This window comes from Halichoerus grypus, chromosome 2, assembly GCF_964656455.1.
Source record: "Halichoerus grypus chromosome 2, mHalGry1.hap1.1, whole genome shotgun sequence".
NCBI classification, from domain to species: Eukaryota; Metazoa; Chordata; class Mammalia; order Carnivora; family Phocidae; genus Halichoerus; species Halichoerus grypus.
In genome coordinates, this window is record NC_135713.1 from 153,800,874 (window position 1) to 153,822,330 (window position 21,457).

Below are 21,457 nucleotides of genomic sequence, written 5' to 3' on the forward strand. Positions count from 1 at the left end.
AGGGAGCTGGTTAGGGCCATAACTGGGACTAGGGAACAAGAATTAAGTGATCTTCTATAGTCCCCTGTAGCAATAACTCAACAACCCCAACTTCAGGATTTTGGACATCTAGTTCAAGTAGCCTTTTCATGAATGTGTGTGAAAATCTTCCCAAAAGTATGTGGTTATTTATCAATGTAAGATACAAATACCTTGCCCTAGAACAATCTCTGAACTGTATTTGTGGTACAAAGCAACTGTCCAACAAACAATAGGACACAAAATTCTAGCCATGGGAAGTTGGGTTCAAAAGGATTGATTTGGGGGCTCAGCTTGAGCCCCTGTCCTATGGTCATTTGGGAGATTCTTTGACTTTCCAGGGGAGGTCAGAGATGAGGGTGCCAGGAGGGGACACTGAGTAAATAAGGAAGCAGGGTATGTCCTTTTCTTTAACCGAGTCAGACTCGGAAGCAGTGAGTGTAAGTATTGCATCCTTTCTCTTTCCAGAATCAGAAGACTGATCACAGTAATAGCCCCCCATCAGACCTTCCTCAGTCCCCCAGCTGCCTTCACCCTTCGCTCATCTCTGAGGGATACCTGAGGCCATGCTGGGTCTTGCTTCCTGTGATTCCCCATAGAAGGAAGGTGAGCTGCCTTGGCAGAGGGATGGGATATACAAAATTTTCCTATCCAGTGCAGTGCATACTGGAAGAAAGGACTGATTAATGTTGCAGTAACCCTTATTGATTCCATGTTATTCTTAAAATTTCTTTTCTTGTTCAAATCTCTTCTAACCCTTAGTAGCCTACTTGTCAGTCAACCACCTCAAACTCAAAGGAGTTTTAAATGTGTGGTAAGAAGACTACTTGGGCAAATAATGGCTAAATACTGTTTTAATATGATTTTTCTCTAATTCATCTTCAAGAACATGGCGAGGTAGCATGGATAGCGTGTGTCAAAATAACTGTTTCCAAACATTGAAATAATGGAAGAACTAGAAGAAAAAACAGTGATGAGCACCTGGGTAAATCTAACAGAAAAAGCAAAGGAAGAACGATCAGAGGAAAAAGACAATTATTTGATTGTATACAGATTTTAAACTTTCTGTACATCAGAAGCAAGCTAAAAAAACTTGGGGAGATAGCTATAAAGCTCTACCTCTGTCTCTCTATATACATAGACTGACTCAACGTTTAATATATGAAGTGCAGTTTTATAAATAATAGGCAAATAGTAAAATAGGTATGTACACGAACAAAAAGTACATAAAATAAGTGTAATTGGCCAACAATCACAAAAAGTGTTTGAAACAAGACTGACAAAGATAAAAAGCAATCACATGACCTTGGTTATATGGAAGTGCTGAATCACTATATTGTACACCCAAAACAAATAACAAATATGTTAACTAACTGGAATTTAAATAAAACTTTTTAAAAAATAAATGACCTTGGGAAAAGCTAAGAAAAGGCAGAGGATGACCAGAATTTTCAGACATTTACTGCTGGGAGCAAAAATTAATGAAACTTTTCTATAAAATTGTGTGATGTGACAAAAGTCTTTAAAATATTTGTGTCCTAGCATTTATACTTCTAGGAATTGCTCCAGGTTAGAGGTGGCTAATCATTGGGAAAATGTTAATGATATACTTTCAGGTGAACAAGGTGGTTTACAAAATTGTACGTATAATATGATTTCCATTATTATTCAAATGTAAATATTTAAAAAGGCCAGACTGGACAGATTGACTCAAAAATGTTAACAATGGCTCAATTTGGGTAGATAGGTTGGGGCGGGATTTCTAATTTTTTCTTTCTGCTTTCCAACTTTTTGATATTTTTCTACATGGAGCCATCTGTCACTTACATAATTAAAAGTTGGTTTTTTTTTTTTTAAAGTAAGTTTTTGCTGCAAATAGCAAAGGAGCTAAGATTTAGCATATTCACTTAGCAAACCAACCCTAGTGTATCCTTAGGGTGGTGCAGCAGTTCTCGTTCTAGTTGTCATTCTTTTTTCCTTCAGTATAGACCAGCGCTGTCTGTTAGAACTTTCTGCAGAGATGGGAATTTTATATCTATCTGTGCTGTCCAGTATGATATCCACTAGCCACATGTCACTACTGAGCACTTGAAATATGACTGGTATGACTTAAGAACTGAATTTTTAATTTTATTTAATTTTAAAAGCTCCATGTGGCTGGTGGCTACATTCAGAGATGAATGAGACATTTTATTTTATTTTATTTTTTTAAAGATTTTATTTATTTATTCATGAGAGACAGAGAGAGAGAGAGAGGCAGAGGGAGAAGCAGGCTCCCAAGGAGCAGGGAGCCCGATGCGGGACTCGATCCCAGGACCCTGAGATCATGACCTGAGCCGAAGGCAGATGTTTAACCATCTGAGCCACCCAGGTGCCGGAATGAGACATTTTAAAAGCTACTTGGTTATGTGTGTGTGTGTGCGTGTATGTGTGTGTGTGTGTGTGTCCCAAGGATGTCGCAAGAGTGAGCCCTTGTCCACCTGCATTTGTGTCCACACTCTCTCTCGGGGGTCTCCTCCATTTCACTTTCAACCGAGGATTCCCATATCCACAGTCAGATCTAGGTCCCTTGCCTGAGAACTTCATTCTTATTTCTGATTTCATGCTAGACATTTTCACTTGGCTGTCCATAGCACGTCAGACTCAACATGTTTAGCTCACAGGTCTTCCCCTTCCCCGTGGAAAAATAGCCCCTACTCTGTAAATGGTAAATTCAATCTCTTAGACACCTGGGTTGTAAACCTTGGAGCCATCTTTTGCACCCTGTTTCCAACCCCAAAGATGTCCCTTTGTGTCTATCTGTCACTCCCTCCATTTCTACTTTGAAGGCTTTAACTCCTTATGTACAGAATACTCAGCTGCCAATTGGTCTCTCTGCATCTCTGCTCCATCCTGAATCCATGGTATATATGCTTCCTAATATGTCATTAATTCATATTCATTCCATAAACACCATAGAACACCTAGTGTGTTCATGGCACCATGCCAGATGCTGGGAGTGGTACAGAATGGGATGGGATATACCTCTGGCCCGCAAGGCACTTGCAGTCTAGTCTATGATTTGCAACTTGAGCAAAATAAAATTGTCCAGGTACCATAGTAGAAGCCCTCAGATGGGGTGTGGAAGTTCCAAGAAAGAAGAAATTACAGTATTAAAGAAAATCAGTGAAAACACAGGTTTGAAGATTGATAAAATGGATGTAGCAGGAGGGAAGTGGTAGGACCATTGGAAAGGTTTCAAAGAAAGACAAGGAAAGCAGAGGTGGAGCCAGTAAACTGAGAACTTGGTCCCAGATCCCCATGTTGTTGAAGAGCAGGTTCAAGAAGGGGAGGCAGAACTGGAGAGGTGGGAAGTAAGGGACCCCAATGGAGTTCATCATTTGAACAGGTCATTGGTGGGAAACCAACCGTGCATCCCGAGGCAAGAAGACAAAACCAACACATGAAAAATGAATGGAAATATCTTTTTCATGCAGCATGGCTTCTGAACATAAGCCAAGCATCTCCCATGTTTCCCAGCTGAAAAACAGCCACTTCGTCCAATGTCAGGACAAGCTGGCTGTTTTGGGTGTGTTGAACTTCCCGAAAGAAGTCATAGTACACTTAAAATGATCAACATTCTTTTTTATGGGTGACTTGTAGGATTTCTTGAGGGAAAATTTGACAATTCTTTTTTTTTATTTGAACACAAGATTTATTGTAGTTTTACGCCTTTATAGTAAATTTGACAGTTCTTAATGTTTGGAATTTGAACTGGCTTTATAACATAACCTCCCTCTAACATGTGATCCACTGATGACCTAGTGATGGAGGGGAGGAGGGTGGAATTCAGAGTTTGAGATCTTAGAGTCATTTTCAGTAAAGAATAAGATGACGTTGGTATTTACACATCCCAAAATAATGGTGGAGATTTCATATTTACAGTTCCCACTGTCTACTGGTCATTATGTTACTTACCGGGATTTCAGAGATGAATGAGACACTGTGTACTTCAGATAAGGAGTTTTACAGGGGATATGCAGAGGAAGAACTCCTGATTGGGGGTGGGGGTGTATTGTCACTTGTAAGCCAGCATGTGACACTAGAGATGTTTCAGGAGCAGGCTAGCCTAGCTGAAGCAGTAGGTTTGCATAAGATGTTAATTAAATACAAATCTGAAAGAGAGGTCTGTGGGTGCTGGGATGGGCGGTGAGGAGCCACTGAGTTCTTTGGACCAAGGAAGCAACAGAATAAAAGCTGTACTTCAGGAAAATTTCTATCTTATAACCTATTGTCTTTTTCTATTTTAGAAAACCAAGATGCATGAATCACACCCAAATCCAAATGAAAGATTTGAACCAGGTAGGGGGGATTCTTACTGGAAGCATTTGCTGAAAGGACAGAGAATCTAAAGTCATAAAGCCCTGCTTAAAGAGGGGGGGTGGTCTCAGGCATGAAGCAATTTTTGACTTTGATGTTTTCTGACCCGCTGTTGCAAAACTAAGCCATTTCATTTGGGAACTGCTTCATGGGAGCCTGGAATGACCTCAGTCAGGATGTTCTCAAACATAATAGAGCCAGCGCATTAACCTGCCAAGAATTGGTTTATTTAAAAAAACTTGGTGGGTCATTTTGCCTCTGAAGGAGCCCATAGATCATTTATGAAGGAACTAGAAGGATCTGTTGGAAATTCTCTTGGCGGTGATGCTCAGCAGTTCAGGTTAGGATTTTATTGCTTTGAGCTGCAAGCCAAGATGAAATCCATGTAATGCAGGGCATCTGAAATGTAGTTTCCATTAAGATATTAGGATGAGCAGGCAAAGACTTGAAAACAACTCTAATTAACTCAAGAACATAGAAATTGCACCAGAAAACTAGAATCTTTGTTTAAAAATAGTCAGATGGGGGACGCCTGGGTGGCTCAGTTGGTTAAGCGTCTACCTTCGGCTCAGGTCATGATCCCAGGGTCCTGGGATTGAGTCCTGTATCAGGCTCCTTGCTCAGTGGGGAGTCTGCTTCGCCCTCTGCCTGCCACTCCCCCTGCTTGTGCTCTCTCTCTGACAAATAAATAAATAAAATCTTTAAAAAATTAGTCAAATGGGAATTCTAAAAATGAAACATAAATGCAGTATCAGTAGGTGGATTTAAGAGCAGAACGGATGTGGCAGATGACAAGATGAGTAAATGCAACTTCGGGTCAATAGAAAATATCCCTGGAGGGAATATACTGTGAAATGCTCATTTAATGGAATACCTTGCAGCAAAACAAAACAAAACGAAAATACAAACTACTAGACATTTTTTCCAAAGAAGACATCCAGATGGCCAATAGACATGCGAACAGATGCTCAGTATCACTCATCATCAGAGAAATGCAAATCAAAACCACAGTGAGATATCACCTCACACCTGTCAGAATGGCAAAAATCCAAATCACAAGAAACAACAGGTGTTGGTGAGGATGTGGAGAAAAAAGAACTCTTGTGCACTGCTGGTGGGAAAGCACACTGGTGCAGCCACTGTGGAAAGGAGTATGGAGGTTCCTCAAAAAATTAAATACCATAGATCCAGTAATTCCACTACTGGGTATGTACCCAAAGAATATGAAAACAATAATTCAAAAAGATATATATGCACCCCTATGTTTATTGCAGCATTAATTTACAATAGCCAAGATATGGAAGTAGCCCAAGTATCTATCCATAGATGAATGGATAAAGATGTGGTGTATATATACAATGGAATATTATTCAACCATAAAAAGAATGAGATCTTGCCATTTGTGACAACATGGACGGATCTAGAGGGTGTTACGCTAAGTGAAATATGTCAGTCACGGACAAACACCATGTACTTTCACTTATATATGGAATCTAAAAAAACAGAACAAATGAACGAACAAACAAAAAGCAGAAACAGGTGCATAAATACAAGGAATAAACTGGTGGGTGCCCCGAGAGGAGGGAATGCGGGGATAGGCAAGATGGGTGGAGGAGAGTGGGAGGTCCAGGCTTCCAGTTATCGAAGGAGTAAGTCATTGGGATGAAAGGTACAGCATAGGGAAATACAGTCAGTGGCATTGGAATAGCATAATGCGGTGGCGGATGGTCGCTACCCTTCTGGTGAGCATAGCATAATGTATAGAGAGATTGAATCCCTGTGTTGCACACCTGAAACCAATGTAGCCTTGTGTGTTAACTATATTTCAATTTAAAAAATACAAAGTATCGACATATGCAACAAGCGGAATTGACTCATAAAGAAATCGTGTAAGCAAAAGAAGCAAAACACACACACACAAAGTACACTCTATGATTTCATTTTTATGAAACCCAACAGGTAAAAATTGTCTATGGGTGGTAGACATCATTGGCGGTTGCTTCTGGGGGACAGCTATTGACTAGGTAGGAGGAAACACTCTTGGGTGCTAGAAACATTCTGTAACTTGATTTGTGCAGTGATTTTGTGGGTACAGACACGTAAAATTCCACTGAGCTGGACACAGAAGGTCTGTATGCTTTATTGTGTATTAGAAATAGCTAAATTTAAAAAATACCAGAAAAGATATTTCCCCCATATAATCCCTATTTATTCTTTCTCACCTTTCTTATACTGGAAGGAAGGCCTCTTGGTATCTTCAGTTACTTCTACGGATGCTGGAAAGTCCTCCAAGGAGGAAGGGGCTGGAATGCCTTCAGAAAGCTGCAGAGCATGTACCATGGGTCACTGCCCTTGGAGGTAAGAAAAGTCAAGTCATCTTTGGAGAACATCTACTCTGCGGTCTGGAGGAAGAAGGTCAAGACCTTGGCTCCCTGGTGAGTAAACACACCTCTTTAGAAGTACTAGGATGATGGGCACTTCAGGAACCCTAGAAAACTTTGGCAAAAGATAGTCTAGACTTTTTTAAGTCTTTAAAAGTACACGCACGCACATGTACATGACTGTATCTCTTGGGTCTTACGATATGCTGCAGAGGAATTTAAAAGGAATAATTGTGGCGTTATTGGGAATTCACTCTTATATTCTCATGGGAAGAGTCAGGAAGTGTTTAGCCCCTAACTGAAGGGCAGCAGGAGGAGCTGTGGCTGAGGAGGAAGAGGTCCTGGGGACTCTAATGCAGATCACCTCTGCTCACTCCATGTTACTTTGCCAAGTTCTGCTGTTCACTCCTCCAAGTCATTACTTGCCCTCTCCACATTTCCCTCTAGGACAGATCAAACCACCAGAATGGTCCTGTTGGACCAGATGCATGGGTAGCTAGGTTCTGCCTTACTGGCTTTCTGTTTGGATTTGCAGGAACATGTTGAGTCTCTAAGTGGGAAGTACAGATAATCAGGAGGGATTTGGTAGAACTGGTGGGTGAAGAACTGGCTTTGAAGGGAGGCAGGCTGAGACTTTGTGGCTGAGCTGAGAGGAAGAGCCCCCTTTTAGTCACTAGAGACCAGTCCAAGTTTTTAGCCAGATCAAGTTCTTGAATTGCTTTCTTTTATTTTTTTTATTTTTTAAAGATTTTATTTATTTATTTGAGAGAGAGAGAATGAGAGACAGAGAGCATGAGAGGGAGGAGGGTCAGAGGGAGAAGCAGACTCCCTGCCGAGCAGGGAGCCCGATGCGGGACTCGATTCCGGGACTCCAGGATCATGACCTGAGCCGAAGGCAGTTGCTTACCAACTGAGCCACCCAGGCGCCCAAATTGCTTTCTTTTAAAACATTTGTACAAGAAGGCTTAGCTGGCTTGGCATTTTCAGATGATTTACATTGTGGACAGAGAAAGCGGGAGGATATTTATGCATACACTAGGCTATTCATTATGTAAACCCTCAAAATGCATCAGTGTCAAAAATGAGCATGTCCTTATTGAATACACATGACATGAGGTGCACCTGAGCCCTCTCCCCTTCTGTGGGATGGAACCTCTAGAAATGGCCATAATTCCCTCACTTCCTGACAGCCAGGTAATGCCAATCCAGGGCATGGAAATAGAATGAGTCTGAGGCCCCCCTTCTCCTCCAGGGTTTACAGAATCGGGGGGAATCTGGGGCAAAGTTCTTCTCACAAAGAAACCTCAGGTTTAAATAATTCTGTAGATTTGAGAAGGTAGCTTCACATTCTGAATTACTCGTGACTGATCAAAAGAAGGAAATATTCTAATGGATCCACTTTCCTGTTTCCTAGTGAGGAGGCATGTGGAACAAAAGATAAAAAAGTGAGTCAATGTATTTTTTCGTTTGTTTAAATTGAAGACTCTCCATTCAGTTAGGATGGAATTAGATTACAATAGAAACCGTGGTGGGCCTTTATTAGGTAGGGTTGCATAATTAGGCCTGAGAGATAGAGACAGATGGACTCATCAGTACACCTCCCTAACCATCCCATCCACCCATTCATCCATCTATCTACCTACTCATTTACCACCCACCTACCCATTTATCTATTCATCCATCCACTCATTCACCCATCCATCTATCCATCTATCCACCTACCCAACAATCTACCCACCCATCCAACCATCTACCCACCCACCCATCCACTCATCCACCCATCTATCCACCCACCCACCTATCTATCCATCCATCCACTCATCCATCCATCCACCCATCCATCCATTTATCTATTCATCCACCCATCGATTCACTCATTCACCCATCCATCCATCCACCCACCCATCTACCCACCCACCCATCCACTCATCCATCCATCTATCCACCCACCCATCTATCCATCCATCCACTCACCCATCCATCCATCCATCCATCCATCCATCCATCCATCCATCCATCCATTTATCTATTCATCCATTCATCCATTCACCCATCCATCCACCCACCCAACCATCTACCCATCCATCCATCCATCCATCCATTCATCTATCCATCTGTCCATCCAACCACCCACCTATCCATCCATCCATCCATCCATCCATCCATCCATCCATCCATCCACCAATCAACATTTATTGATTATATACTACATGCCAGACACAGTTCTAGGCTTCAGAGATACTCTGCTGATCAGGACAGAAAAAGCCTTTCCTCTCATGAAGCCTACATTTTAGTCAGGAAGACAGACAAAAAACCCCAAGTAAATGCTTCCTTATGTGCTACAAAGAAAATAAGAGTGATGACAAAACAGCTGGAGGATGATTGGTGATTACTCTGGGTTCCAGTTCAAACCCCTTTGACTAGAGACATTCTTCTCTCATAGTTTTCTGAATTCTTCTGCAGTGAACATTTGGGTCCAATTTACGAGATTTTTTTGGGTACATTGCAGTGGTAGGGCAGGATTTATTGTGCTTTCTTGATAGCAAATATGTTTGTATGCAAAGTCTGCCTGAAGAAGCACACAGGAAGGAACCCATCAAGATAAAGAGGCTTGTGGAATTCTGGAACAGGAGACAGACACGGAGTTTACTTTATAGCTCTCTCAGTCTCCTGAGATCATATGTAAATCAGTGATGGTGTATTAAGTTCCTCTCAGCTCAGAAGGGGGGAAGCCAGTCCTTGTGACTCACTGGCATGTTGCTGCTCTGTACAGATGGTTCATTGCTGGAAGGAGGAGAGGCATGTGCTCACACACAACATGGTGAGGTTTGGACCCAGGACCCTGGTGGGTGCCAGGAGGGCAAGGTGAGTAGATTGTGAGCCATGACGGCAAGGCTTCCCCCATCCTTGCCCTCTACTTCTCTCCCCTGTTCACGTCCCCTCTTCCCTCCCTTGTCTTTCATCCTTCAAACTGTTGAAACCAGCCATCCACACCCAACGCTGTGTCAAATTGTCAGTGTCTTCCTCAATGGCCATTTTGATGGCTTCCTATAAATGCCAAACATGATGCTTTCCTTTCTGTCCCGGGCTTGTTCTACTTCTATGACGCTTCACGCTGGCTCATTATTCCTTCTGGAAAGCACTTTTTCTTTGACTTTTGGGACACCACCCTTTCTTAGTTCCCTTCCAATTCTGGGGGGAAACCAGACTGACAATTGGGAAGGGTGTAGCTGGGAAAAGCTTCAGGAAGCAGGTGGACTGGCTCCAGGTGGGCTTAGAGGGATAAGGGGATGAGTTCACGGTGCAGGGAAGAGGGCAGGGCCATGCCTTCACCCCAGCCCCTAGTTCCTTCTCTAAAAGATGCAAGTAACTGAGATATTCTGTTGTTCTCTCTTTGTAGAGATGAGTTTCTAGGAACAGCTCACATCAGGAGGGTAAGTGAGATATCTTTGATCACATCAAAGTCAAGCTCTGTGAACCTTTATGTATAACAATGGTTTTCAACCTGTGGGGTAGAGGTGTGATCTTGCTTCCCTGGGAGCATTCAGCCATCTTTAGAGACATTTTTGGTCGCCACAGCCTGGGAACAGGAGAGCAGTGCCACTAGCGAGTAGAGGCCAAGGATGTTGCTAATCATCCCACAATGCACAGGACAGCCCCCAGCAACAAAGAATTATCTGGCCCTAGATGTCAGTAGTGCCAAGATTGAGAAATGCTGATGTACGCTCTTCTTCATTTATTTCTTAATCTTCTAGGTTTTTTTTTTTTTTAAAGCCACCAGTTGGCATTAGCATTTTCACTACCCAAAGTCTCATTTTAAAGTGGATGAACAGTATATTTTTTTAAAGGTTTGTGAACAACTTAAAAAAAGTGCGGGCTTATTCTCAATACGCATAAAATCACCTATAAACAGCACCACAAATACGCATCTGATCTGTCATCCATAGGTTTTTATATAGTGTGATACACGTATTACTTGCGGCTGTAAGTCCTAGGAATCTGTGAGATCTAAGGGCTTACGAGGTGACTCTACAGCCCGTTCTTCGCTGGTGGGAATGTTTATCAGCACAGAGCTTGAGTAGGGGAGAGGAGAGGACAGCATAGTTCAGTGGTTCTCCAACTTCAGTGGGATCACCTGGAGGACTCATTACAACACAGATCACCAGGCCCTGCCCCCCAGATTCCCATTCAGCAGGTCTGGGGTACAGCCCGAGATTTCGTATCTCCAAGTCCTGGGTGATGCTGTTTTTCTGAGGACCACACTTTGAGAACTACCACCATAGTTTTACTGGGAGAGGTTTAGTTTTTTTCTTGGAAAATGCCCCCCAAAACGACGTTTTTATCTCAGGTCTAAGTACCAAGTTACATAAGGGGCTCTTGGATCCCCTGAGTCCAGCATGCCATGATCCCAGCAGGGGACAGAAGCTGGGCAGTTTTCTTGCTCAACCTCAGAGAGAATGAGGTACCCTGTGTGTGTGTGTGTGTGTGTGGACACGCACGCATGCGCATGCATGCACACACGTGTGTGTATGTCCAGTATACAACCTTTGCTTACCCCAGAATAGTAAATGTGCCATTTGAAGCAAGTGTACATCTTTTGTGGTCTGGTTTTACTCCATTTTGGATCAAGTTCAATGTTCCAGGTCAGTAGACAGATACAAAACAACTCTGATCCAAGGTCCCAATCAGGAACTCATTTAAATTGAAGCACACTCATGAAAATAATTCTTGAGGCTCTTATTTAATTAAAAAAAAATCTTCCTGCCCTCAAAGTAGTGTTATGTCCATTTTAGATCATTATAAAATACAGATAAACAAAAATTTTAAAATTCCCACCACCCCAAAATTGCCATTAATGCCAAAGCTCTGTCTTTCCATGTATGTATGTCTTGTACCCTGCATTTTATGGTTAATGATCTTCACCTTCCCATGGCAATACCTTTCCATCTACTCTAGTATTTGGGCTTTATTCAGATTTCCACAATTGGGTCCCAGTTCCCTTTCCAGAATCCAGGTCCACACTTTGTATCTGGAGTTAGGTCTTCTAAAGCTCCCAATCTAACCTCATCCCTTTTTCTCACCACACTGGCCTGCTGATGAGAACAGGCCAGTTAAACAAAAGATGTCCCCCGTTCTGGATGGTGCTTCCTCAGGGTGTCCCTTGGCTTATTCCTTTATCCCTGGTACCCTATACTGGAATTGGATTTGAGGGTTTAACATCATCAGTCTTCATGTTAAGGATTTCTGTTAGTACACCTCATAGGTGAGGTTTGGTATTCTTACTGTGTCTATCATAAGACACATAATATCTGGTCGACCTGCCTAACTATGTGCTGACATTTACCACTCCATGATGGTGATGACTGACTGATGCTCCATGGTGCATTCCATTTCATCCCTCGCTACGAGGAAGTAATCTGTGGATTTTTATTTTCGTAGTATGAATTTCTTTTTTTTTTTTTTTTAAAGATTTTATTTATTTGACAGAGAGAGACACAGTGAGAGAGGGAACACAAGCAGGGGGAGTGGGAGAGGGAGAAGCAGGCTTCCTGTGGAGCAGGGAGCCTGATGTGGGGCTCGATCCCAGGATGCTGGGACCATGACCTGAGCCGAAGGCAGACGCTTAACGACTGAGCCACCCAGGCGCCCCTCGTAGTATGAATTTCTAATTCCTCCTGAAGTCTTTAAAGTTTTTAAAAATTTTCATTTCTAAACAGCTTTACTGAAGCATAGTTATTATACAATAAACACATACTTAAAATGTACAATTTGATATGCTTTGACATCTATCTCCACGAAACTATCACCACCATCATGATAATAAATGTATTATCACTCCCCAAAGTATCCTCAAATCCCTTTGTAATTTCTCCCTCCCTTGCTCCCTGTACCCCAGCTGCTCCCCTCTGTCCCCAAGCAATCACCCATCTGCTTTCTGTCACTAGGTCACTGCAGATCGACTTGCACTTTCTAAAATTCTATATTAAAAAAAGATCATGCAGTATGCACTTCTAGCTTCTTTCATTCAGCATAATTTTTTGAGATTTATCCATGTTGATGCATGAATCCATAGTTGACTTGTTTTTATGCCTGGGTAGTTTTCCCTTGCATGGGTATGCCATAGTTTGTTTATCCATTCATCCAGTTGGTGGACCTTTGGGTTGTTTCCACTTTTTTGGTTGTTACTAAAACTGCTCTAAATATTTGTGTACAAGTCTTTGGGTGGACATATACTCTCCTTTCTCTTGGAGATGTACATAGGAATGGAATGACCAGGTCAAAAGCGAGGTGCATGTTTCAACTTTTTAAGAAATGGTGGCACTCTTTTCCAAGGTGGTTGTAGCATTTTCCACTTCTACCAGCAGGGAATGAGAGTTCCAGTTGCTCCATATCCTCACCAATCTTAGTATAGTTCAGCCTTTTTAACTGTAGCTATTCTGTTAGGTGTATGGTGATGTCTCACTTTGGTTTTGATTTCCTTGTTGCCTTAGGATGTTAAAAGTCTTCTCACGTGCTTATTTAGCTACCTTCTATCTCTTTGGGTAAAGTGTCTGTTCAAACGTTTCACACATTTTGAATTGGGTTGTTTGTATTTCTGTTGAGTTTTGAGAGATATTTATGTATTTTGGATACAAGTTCTCCCTCAGGTAGGTGATTTACAAATATTTTCTGCTGGTTTGTGTCTTGTCTCTTCAGTCTTTTTTTTTTTTTTTTTTTTTAAGATTTTATTTATTTATTTGACAGAGAGAGACACAGCGAGAGAGGGAACACAAGCGGGGGGGTGTGAGAGGGAGAAGCAGGCTTCCCACTGAGCAGGGAGCCTGATGCGGGGCTTGATCCCAGGACCCTGGGATCGTGACCTGAGCTGAAGGCAGATGCTTAATGACTGAGCCACCCAGGTGCCCCTTGTCTCTTCATTCTGTTAACAGTGAGACCAGGGGCTGGAAGAGGCCTTGAGGTCAGTCTACTCTGAGGCTCTTGTTTTGTAGATGAAGAAACTAGGACCAGAAGTTCAAGTGACTTGCCCAGGACTGCACATTCACTGAGCTCAGATCAGGTCCTTTGTCTCATAGCAGGCTTGCCTCTTTGAGCTTCATCCATGAAATAACTTAACTTAGGTTATTGAGAAGTAAAATATCCAGTCAAACTAGCTATCTGTCATTATGAAGACTCAAAGATGCATTATTAAATTCTGCCAACCTTCCCCAAACTTAAAAAAAAAAAAAAAAAAAACTTTACTGATTGGATTCAAGCTGGTATTCTAAGTAGACAGATCCACTGGCTCAGCTCTCTTTAGAATGTTCGTATGCCTAGAACCATTCACTCACTCTAAATGATATCTTGTGATTATTCTCAGACAGCCAAAAAGAAGAGAGGAAACAAAATTCCTGTTCTGACCCACAGCTTGGTCAGATTCTGCTCAAGGACCCTTGTGGGAGCCAAGAGGGCAGCAGATATTTCTGACCAGTGAGTAGATTTGGGCGGGCGGGTGGGTGGATGGGTGGGAGGAGCTTGTCAAACAGATACTGGGACCTAAGATATCACAGATCTAAAGGACCATAAAATTAGACGGGAATTTGGAATGCATCTTGTCCACTCCAGCCCATTCGCAGCTGTGAAGAGGGCATGATTATTTGCCTTGGCCACAGTCACACACTGACAGATGAAATATGATTCAGCTGAGAGATGACCATGACAGGTGTATATGGAGACTAGGACAATAGGATTGAGGGTCAACCATTCTGAGACTGAATGGAGAAAAGAAGAAAGAAAATATTGAAAGCTTTCAAAAGGAGAATTTATTATCTTGGTCATGGTCTCAACAGTGGCATCAAATAAGGACAGAAATGCTATGGGGCTCAAGCCATTGGTGCTGTCCATTACTGGCTTACTTTATCCATAGCTTGATGGAGGCAAAGACCAATTTTGCAGACATTTTTTCCTTCAACAGTTATGAGCTGACACAATCTCAAGGGTGAAATGTAACATCGATCCATGTATCCAACTTAGTTTTAGGTTTAAAGAGTCAATTCTGTAAGCACAGCTTTGTATAGGCAGAAGCATCCTTGCATCTTCTGGGCTAGTCAAACCACATTTGGACCGTGCTTTGAGCTCCTGGGGCCTTGTGTTAAGAGGAACATTAGCAAATTGTTACCATATTCGAAAGGTGGGTGGTGAGGGGACTGGAAACCATGTTGTATGGGGAAGGGTTGGAGAAGTTGGGGATTTTAAACAAAGCCTGGTGAGGAGAATCATGAGCTGGGACGGTAGTCTACCAGTTATTGAAAGGGTACCAAATGGAAGAGGGATTCAATTTCTTCTGAATTGCCCTTGATGATTAGACTAGAATCAAGGTGAGGAAACAGACCCTGGCTTCCTAAAAGGACACCCTTTCTTTTAGTTTTCACTGACTTGGATGGGCTGCCTCGCCGAGGAGTGGCCTGGGAGGTCATACTGGCTTCCCTGCATTTGTAAGAAGTTAGGGTTTGCAGACCTCAAGGAGCTCTTACCTGTGCCAAGATTCAACACCTCTCCCTTCTTGCTTCTCTTTTCCCTCTTTCTCTTTTCCTTGTGTGTTACCTGTACAGGTACACAGAGTGTGGACAAGACTATGTAAGGCACAGATCTTACTTTCTCTTTGTAGGCACTCTTTGGGGAAAATATTGTTCCATATTGTCACTGATAGACTACTAAGTATATATTATCACTAATATACTACGAATATACCCCTTTACTAAGGGGTGAAGTGAAAGAGAACTCTTCTTTGGCTTACAGATGTTTTCTCACTCTGTCAGTCGGGGTTCTCCAGAGAAACAGAATCAATAAGATGCTTGTATATATATATGAAGAGATTTATTTCAAAGAAATGGCTCACATGAATGGGGAGGGTGACATACTGGAGACTCAGGAAGGAGGCTGGTTCTGGAGAGGGCAGCCTTTTGTTCTATTTGGGCCTTCAACTGCTTAGATGAGGCCCACCCACATTATGGAGGGTGATCTACTCTACTCAGAGTCCATTTAAATGTAAATATCATCCAAAAACACCCTCCCAGAAACACCCAGAATAATGTCCGACCAAATCTCTGGGCACCCTGTGGCCCAGCCAAGTTGACATATAAGATTAGCCATCACCCCTATTTACAGCCTTTTGTGTCTATCCCTGGAATGCTTTTTGGCAAGAGTTTTGTAGAAGCAAGCACCTCCCTTCACTCTTTTCATGTGTTAATCATCAATGTTAATCCCTGCATCAGTCCCCAGGAAGCAAGAACTTCCATTTCCCTAAGTGAAGTATCTAAAATAGTCAAATTCATAGAATCAAAGAGTGGATGGTAGTTGTCAGAAGCTGGGGGAGGGGGAAATGAGGATGTATTAATCAACAGGCATAAAGTCTCATTTAAGCAAGAGGAGTTAGCCCTAGAGATGTGCTGTACAACATTGTCCCTATCTCCAACAATTCTGTATAGTACCCTAAGCATTTGTTAAGAAGGTAGATCTCTGAACAAATTGTGAACTGTTCTTACCATAATTAAAAAAAAAAAAAATTAGCTGAGGAAGTGGAGGTTTGGGGAGGCCAGGTGACTTGCCTGAGATTGCACAATGCTGAAGAGGCCAAGACAGGGTCCAGGTCTTACTGTTTCCGCAGCAGATGCTCTCAACCACCAGGCCATGCAGCCACCCTGCGCAGGTGGACAGAACCTCAGGCTTAGAGCAGAGCTTGGCCCTCTGCTTGGCCTCATGTCATTTCAGACCATGGGAGTTCTCACCATCTTCCCTGTTCTTTGTCTAGGGAGCAGGCAGCTGGAATGAGGTCTCAGAAAAGGGTGAGTGACATTCTAAATATATGACTTGCTACCCTTCCCACTGCTATTCTCTGTCCAGGGAAAAGAGGGAGAAAAGTTTTAAGCAAGGGCATCTGCAAGGGGACCGTAACTTTGTCCAAGATGGCCTTGGGATCATGAGCAGTCATAGAGGAAAACCCTAACTAGCATGCTTCTCCATAAATGACTGAGCAATCGTTTCTTCATTAAAAGAAATACTTTATTTCATTGGTTCTGGGCATGCCTGTTTTCACACTTCACCATCTCTGAAATTGGGGTGTGTCTCACATTGATGGCATCTCAGCATTATGTCATAGCCCACTTGGCAGCTATATATTTTTTTCCTTAAGAATATATTTTTAAAAACCATAGTACTAATGAAATATAGTTGCTATGTCATGTGACAATTGGGTCAGATCACCTGTTGCTTACAATAGTTATTCATCAGCTAGAACTTTGGGTTCACTCTTTAAAATTTAAGAATTATTATGCAGTAAAGTGAACTTTTACAGGGTACATGTATGGTCTATGCATTTTAACCACGCACAGGTTCACGTAATCACCACACATTTAGGATGCAGAACAATCCAAATCACTCCCCCCCCACCACAAAATCTTTCTTGTGTTATCCCTTCATAGTCCTCCTTCTTTCTTCCCAAATGCCCCCCAACCCCTGGCAATCACTGATTTCTTCTCTATAATTGTATCTTTTTGAGAAGGTCCTATAAAGGGATTCATACAATACGCAACCTTTTGAGACTAGCTTTTTTTTCACTTAAAATGCCTTTGCGATGCGTGTAAGCTCCTGCCTACTGCATGTATGAATAGTTGGTTCTTTTTTTTCTGAATAGTGTTTCATTGTATGGATGAGCTACATTGTGAAGTCATTCACCTGTTGAAGAAAGTTGGATTGCTTCCATATTTAAGCAGTTCTAAATAGAGCATCTATGAACATTTATGTACACGTGTCTGTATGAACATATGTTTGTTTCTGGAGGGCAAATCCCTAGGTGTGGGATCATTGGGTCTCATGGTATGTGCATGGTTTAGCTTTTAAGAGATTGCCAAACTGTTTTCCAAAGTGGCTGCACCATTTTGTACTCCCACCAGCAATGTATGAGAATTCTGGTTGCTCTGGGTCCTTGTCAGCACTTAAGGTTGTATATTTAATTTTAACCATTCTAACAGGTAAAAGAGTGGTATTTCTCTGTGATTTTAATTTGCATGACTAGGATGATGGATGACAATGAATAACTTTTCATGGGCTTATTTGTTATCCATATATATTCTTTGATTCAGTATCTGTTCAAGTCTTTTGTCCACTTTTGGGATTGGTTGTTTTCCTATTGTTGAGTTTGAGGGTTCTTTATATATGCTGGATACAAATCCTTTGTGGGATACATAGTTTGCAAACATTTTAATGCAAACTGTAGCTTGTCTTTTCATTCTCTTAAAAGTGTTATTCACAGGGCAAATGTTTTCATTTTGATGAAGTCCAACTTATTTTTTAAAAAATTAGAGTTTTTGCTCTTGGTCATGTCAAAAACCTTTTTTGCCTAACCCTAGGTCCCCCAGATTGTCTGTTTTCGTGAAACAAAAAGTTTTATAGTTTTACATTTTAATCTATGATTCATTTTGGATTAATCTTGTATAAGGTATGAGAATTTCAATTGAGATACCTTTTTTTTTTTTTTTGCATACAGAGTTTGAATATTCCAGCAGCATTTGTTGAAAAGACTATCCTTTCTCCTTCGAGTTGCTTTTGCACCTCTGTCTTAATGGGCCATATTAAGTGCGTGTGTTTCTGGAATCTTTGCTCTGTTTTTACTTTTCAACAATACACACTGTCTCGATTACAGCAAGTGGCTCACTTTGGGTTTAAATTAATGTCATTCTACGAACAGGATTTGTCACATCCTGTGTAATGTGACATGTTGGCCTAGGCTGGGTCTACACAGTGGTAAGAATCAGAAGACTAAGGAAGCTTCAAAGAGGCGAGGGTGGGTGACTCCGAGACATGGAATCCGGAGAAGGGAAGGGCTGGGGTATAAGACTGTAGTTCTCCATTATACTCTGAGTCAGTTACACTCTGACTTTTTATACTCTGTGTCTGTTTTACTTTCAAGTGTTCAATACCAATTTTTGTTATTTAAAAGGGAATGGAGACAAATGGGCAATATTAAACGGGCATTTTGGAGGTACTGGTAATGTTCTGCTTTTTGTTCTGGGTGCTGTTGAGCAGGTGTCTTCTTCTTGCACAAACCCACTGACCTGTCTGCTTAATCTCTGGGCACTTTTCTCCACGTGTATCACATACTTCAATCAAAGAGTTTACAAAAAATGTAGCTACCTCAGGGACTGGGATTGTGAGTTGAGAGATAAGATGTAGAATTTTACTTTTCACGTTATAGCCTTCTGTTATTTTTTTCTCTTTGTGTTTTGATGTATTACTTTATAAAACGATATTTATAGGGATTTTCAGCATGTCAACCATAAGGAGAGAAGGAAGTGGACCTTCATATATGCACATAGTGAAGATGCCCAAGATAAACCTCTAAGAGAAAAAACAAGCTGTGGAACAGTATGGTATAGTATGATGCTTAAAAAAAAAAAAAAAGACTGGAGAGCCATCTACCCACTAACTTGGCTTTTTTTCTTCCTTAATTATGTATTTCCTTAATTGTATATGTAAGGGCCAGAATTCTGAGAGGTGGTGGGGATTCCATTTTCAATATTATACTTTTCTGCGCGGGACTTCCCCAGAGTGAACATGTATCCATTTGATAATTATAAAAAGCAAAAAGAAATGGGAAAGTTAGTTATGAAATAATAAAATTAATGGACACACTGATGTAAGGCGTTTTGGTCAATCTTAGGCAGTCATGTTCGTCGGGATCTCTTTGAGACCAAAACCTGAGCCTTGTTTTATCTTTGCAGTGTCTGTAGCATTTGGCACGTGGTAGGTTCTCACTGGATGCTATTTAAAATAAAACACATAAATAATAAAGGTACTTCTTAGGACTTATTCAAGTTAGTGTCATTGTTTTGTTTTGGCTCATTACTTTCAACTTTTCTTTAGGTCGGTCTTTTTCACTAATTCACTGTGGTCGATTCTCCAGAATAAGACTTAACAAGACCCCAGAGCCAGGGAGGGGAAATCAGTCAGGTGTCAGAGGCCGTCTGTCCCCATCACTGGGTACCCTTGCCTACAATGCCCTTTCTCATCCTTATTTACGTGACCCCTGTATTTGACGTGTATGGCCCACGGGTAGCCTCCCACTTGCAGGATGCTGTAAGAACAGCTGATGTTGACGGTGTGGGGCTGAACACTTGTCATGAGTACCCCTTTACCTTCAGATAGTCAAGATGCTGTGAAATAAGCACTAGATTTGTCCCCATTTTATCAATGACATTAATGTTGCAAAAGCCATGTAACGTGTCCCCCATCACCCGACCCGTAAGCCGTGGAGGTGGACCCCTTCCGGACCCCTTTGTTTATATTATAGCTTTGCGCATCTGTCATCTTCTCCTGCCCTAGAATGGACACGTGGCCCAGGCCTGGGTAATCCGACATGTGGTGGTGATTTCAAGATGATCACATGGCCCTAGTGGGTCGGTCGGTACCTTAGTTTGAACTACTGGGAAAGAGGAATCTCTCTCTATTTAGGTTTTAAGCAGGTAGGGCGTGAGCCTGGAAATGTTGGTGTATCTTGTCCTGATGAAGGGGGGAATCTGTTGAGAGTGAAACCTACCCAGGAGAATATGTTGCTGAGAGATGGGGGAAAAAAAAAAAAATGCAGAAACAAACAAACAAAAAGACTGAATCCTGGTGGCGTGGCACCATTTGGTTGCCTGGATCTAGCCATGCCTGAAATAGGATTTCCAGTGACTTAGGTGAGTAGATGTTTGAGTTGAGTTTATGCCACATGTAACCCCCAAAGTCATTACTGAATTCTCAAGGATTCAAATGGGAGATGGGGTGGTAACAAGTGTGGGAGGCCCAGGACAACCAGGGTGACCCACTCTGATTCCTATGTCTCCACCAACCTATGTCTCCACCATCCCTTGAGGGATCCCAAATCCAAGAAGACCATCTATTTTCAGGAAGGGTGATGGAGGGGGCTGGCAGCTGGCAGGGTCCTTCCTGGCTCAGGAGACCACATCTGCCTGGTTGCTGCTAGGCGGCTGACCTGGGGTCCATCCTCCTGCCCTGGACCTGGCCCACCATGCTGATTGGATGCTCCTCCTCCAGGGCACCAGCCTCTGTGTTTCTGACCCTCCATCCTCAGCCCTGCCCTCACAGCCAACTCCTCTGCTGATGACACTGAGTATGTTTGCTTGGAATATTCTGGAGATGGACAGTTGAACCCTAGAGGGCTTTATTTTGGTGTCTGGAAACCCCACTAGCAACTTTGGAACAAGTAGGGCCCTCTGGTTAGGTGCTACTTGATTCTCTGATGACATACAGAGCTGGTAGTTCTTTGGGCTCAGTAGTAAGCACACCTAGAGGGTGCTCGTGTCTCCTTGAGATATCGGCCCCATTTCTTCCGGTTCTTGACTTTCCCCAAGGTAGCCTCACAGATTTCTTCTGGGCATTGGCTATCAGTCAAGATCCAGGCTGGAAACAGATGTGCACTCAAGTGGGGTGTATTTGTTTTCTAGAGCTGCTGTAATAAATTGCCACAAACTCGGGGGCTTAAAACAACAGGAATGTATTGTGAGACAATACAGGGGGCCAGAAGTCCGCAGTCAAGGGGGTGGAAGGGTTGTGCTCCCTCTGAAACCCATAGGGGACAGCTCTTCCCTCCTGGTCTCATCCGAGGTCCTGGTGGTTGCCGGCAATCCTTGGCATTCCTTGGCTTGTAGCTCTAGCAGTCCAGT

General features: G+C 42.3%; 1 protein-coding gene across 1 annotated transcript in view; it reads left to right on the forward strand.

Annotated features, from left to right (window-relative positions):
• USP43 (ubiquitin specific peptidase 43) overlaps positions 1-19,563 on the forward strand; it is an 89,581-nt gene extending 70,018 nt beyond the window's left edge. Inside the window, exons 21-29 of the mRNA XM_078067919.1 lie at positions 487-624; positions 4,308-4,359; positions 6,617-6,812; positions 8,173-8,203; positions 9,532-9,623; positions 10,159-10,192; positions 14,116-14,225; positions 16,546-16,579; positions 19,049-19,563. Of these exons, the coding sequence (XP_077924045.1) occupies positions 487-624; positions 4,308-4,359; positions 6,617-6,812; positions 8,173-8,203; positions 9,532-9,623; positions 10,159-10,192; positions 14,116-14,225; positions 16,546-16,579; positions 19,049-19,072 (711 nt within the window). The 3' untranslated portion in view covers positions 19,073-19,563. The remainder of the gene's footprint in view (positions 1-486; positions 625-4,307; positions 4,360-6,616; positions 6,813-8,172; positions 8,204-9,531; positions 9,624-10,158; positions 10,193-14,115; positions 14,226-16,545; positions 16,580-19,048) is intronic.
• Positions 19,564-21,457: the final 1,894 nt, after the last annotated feature.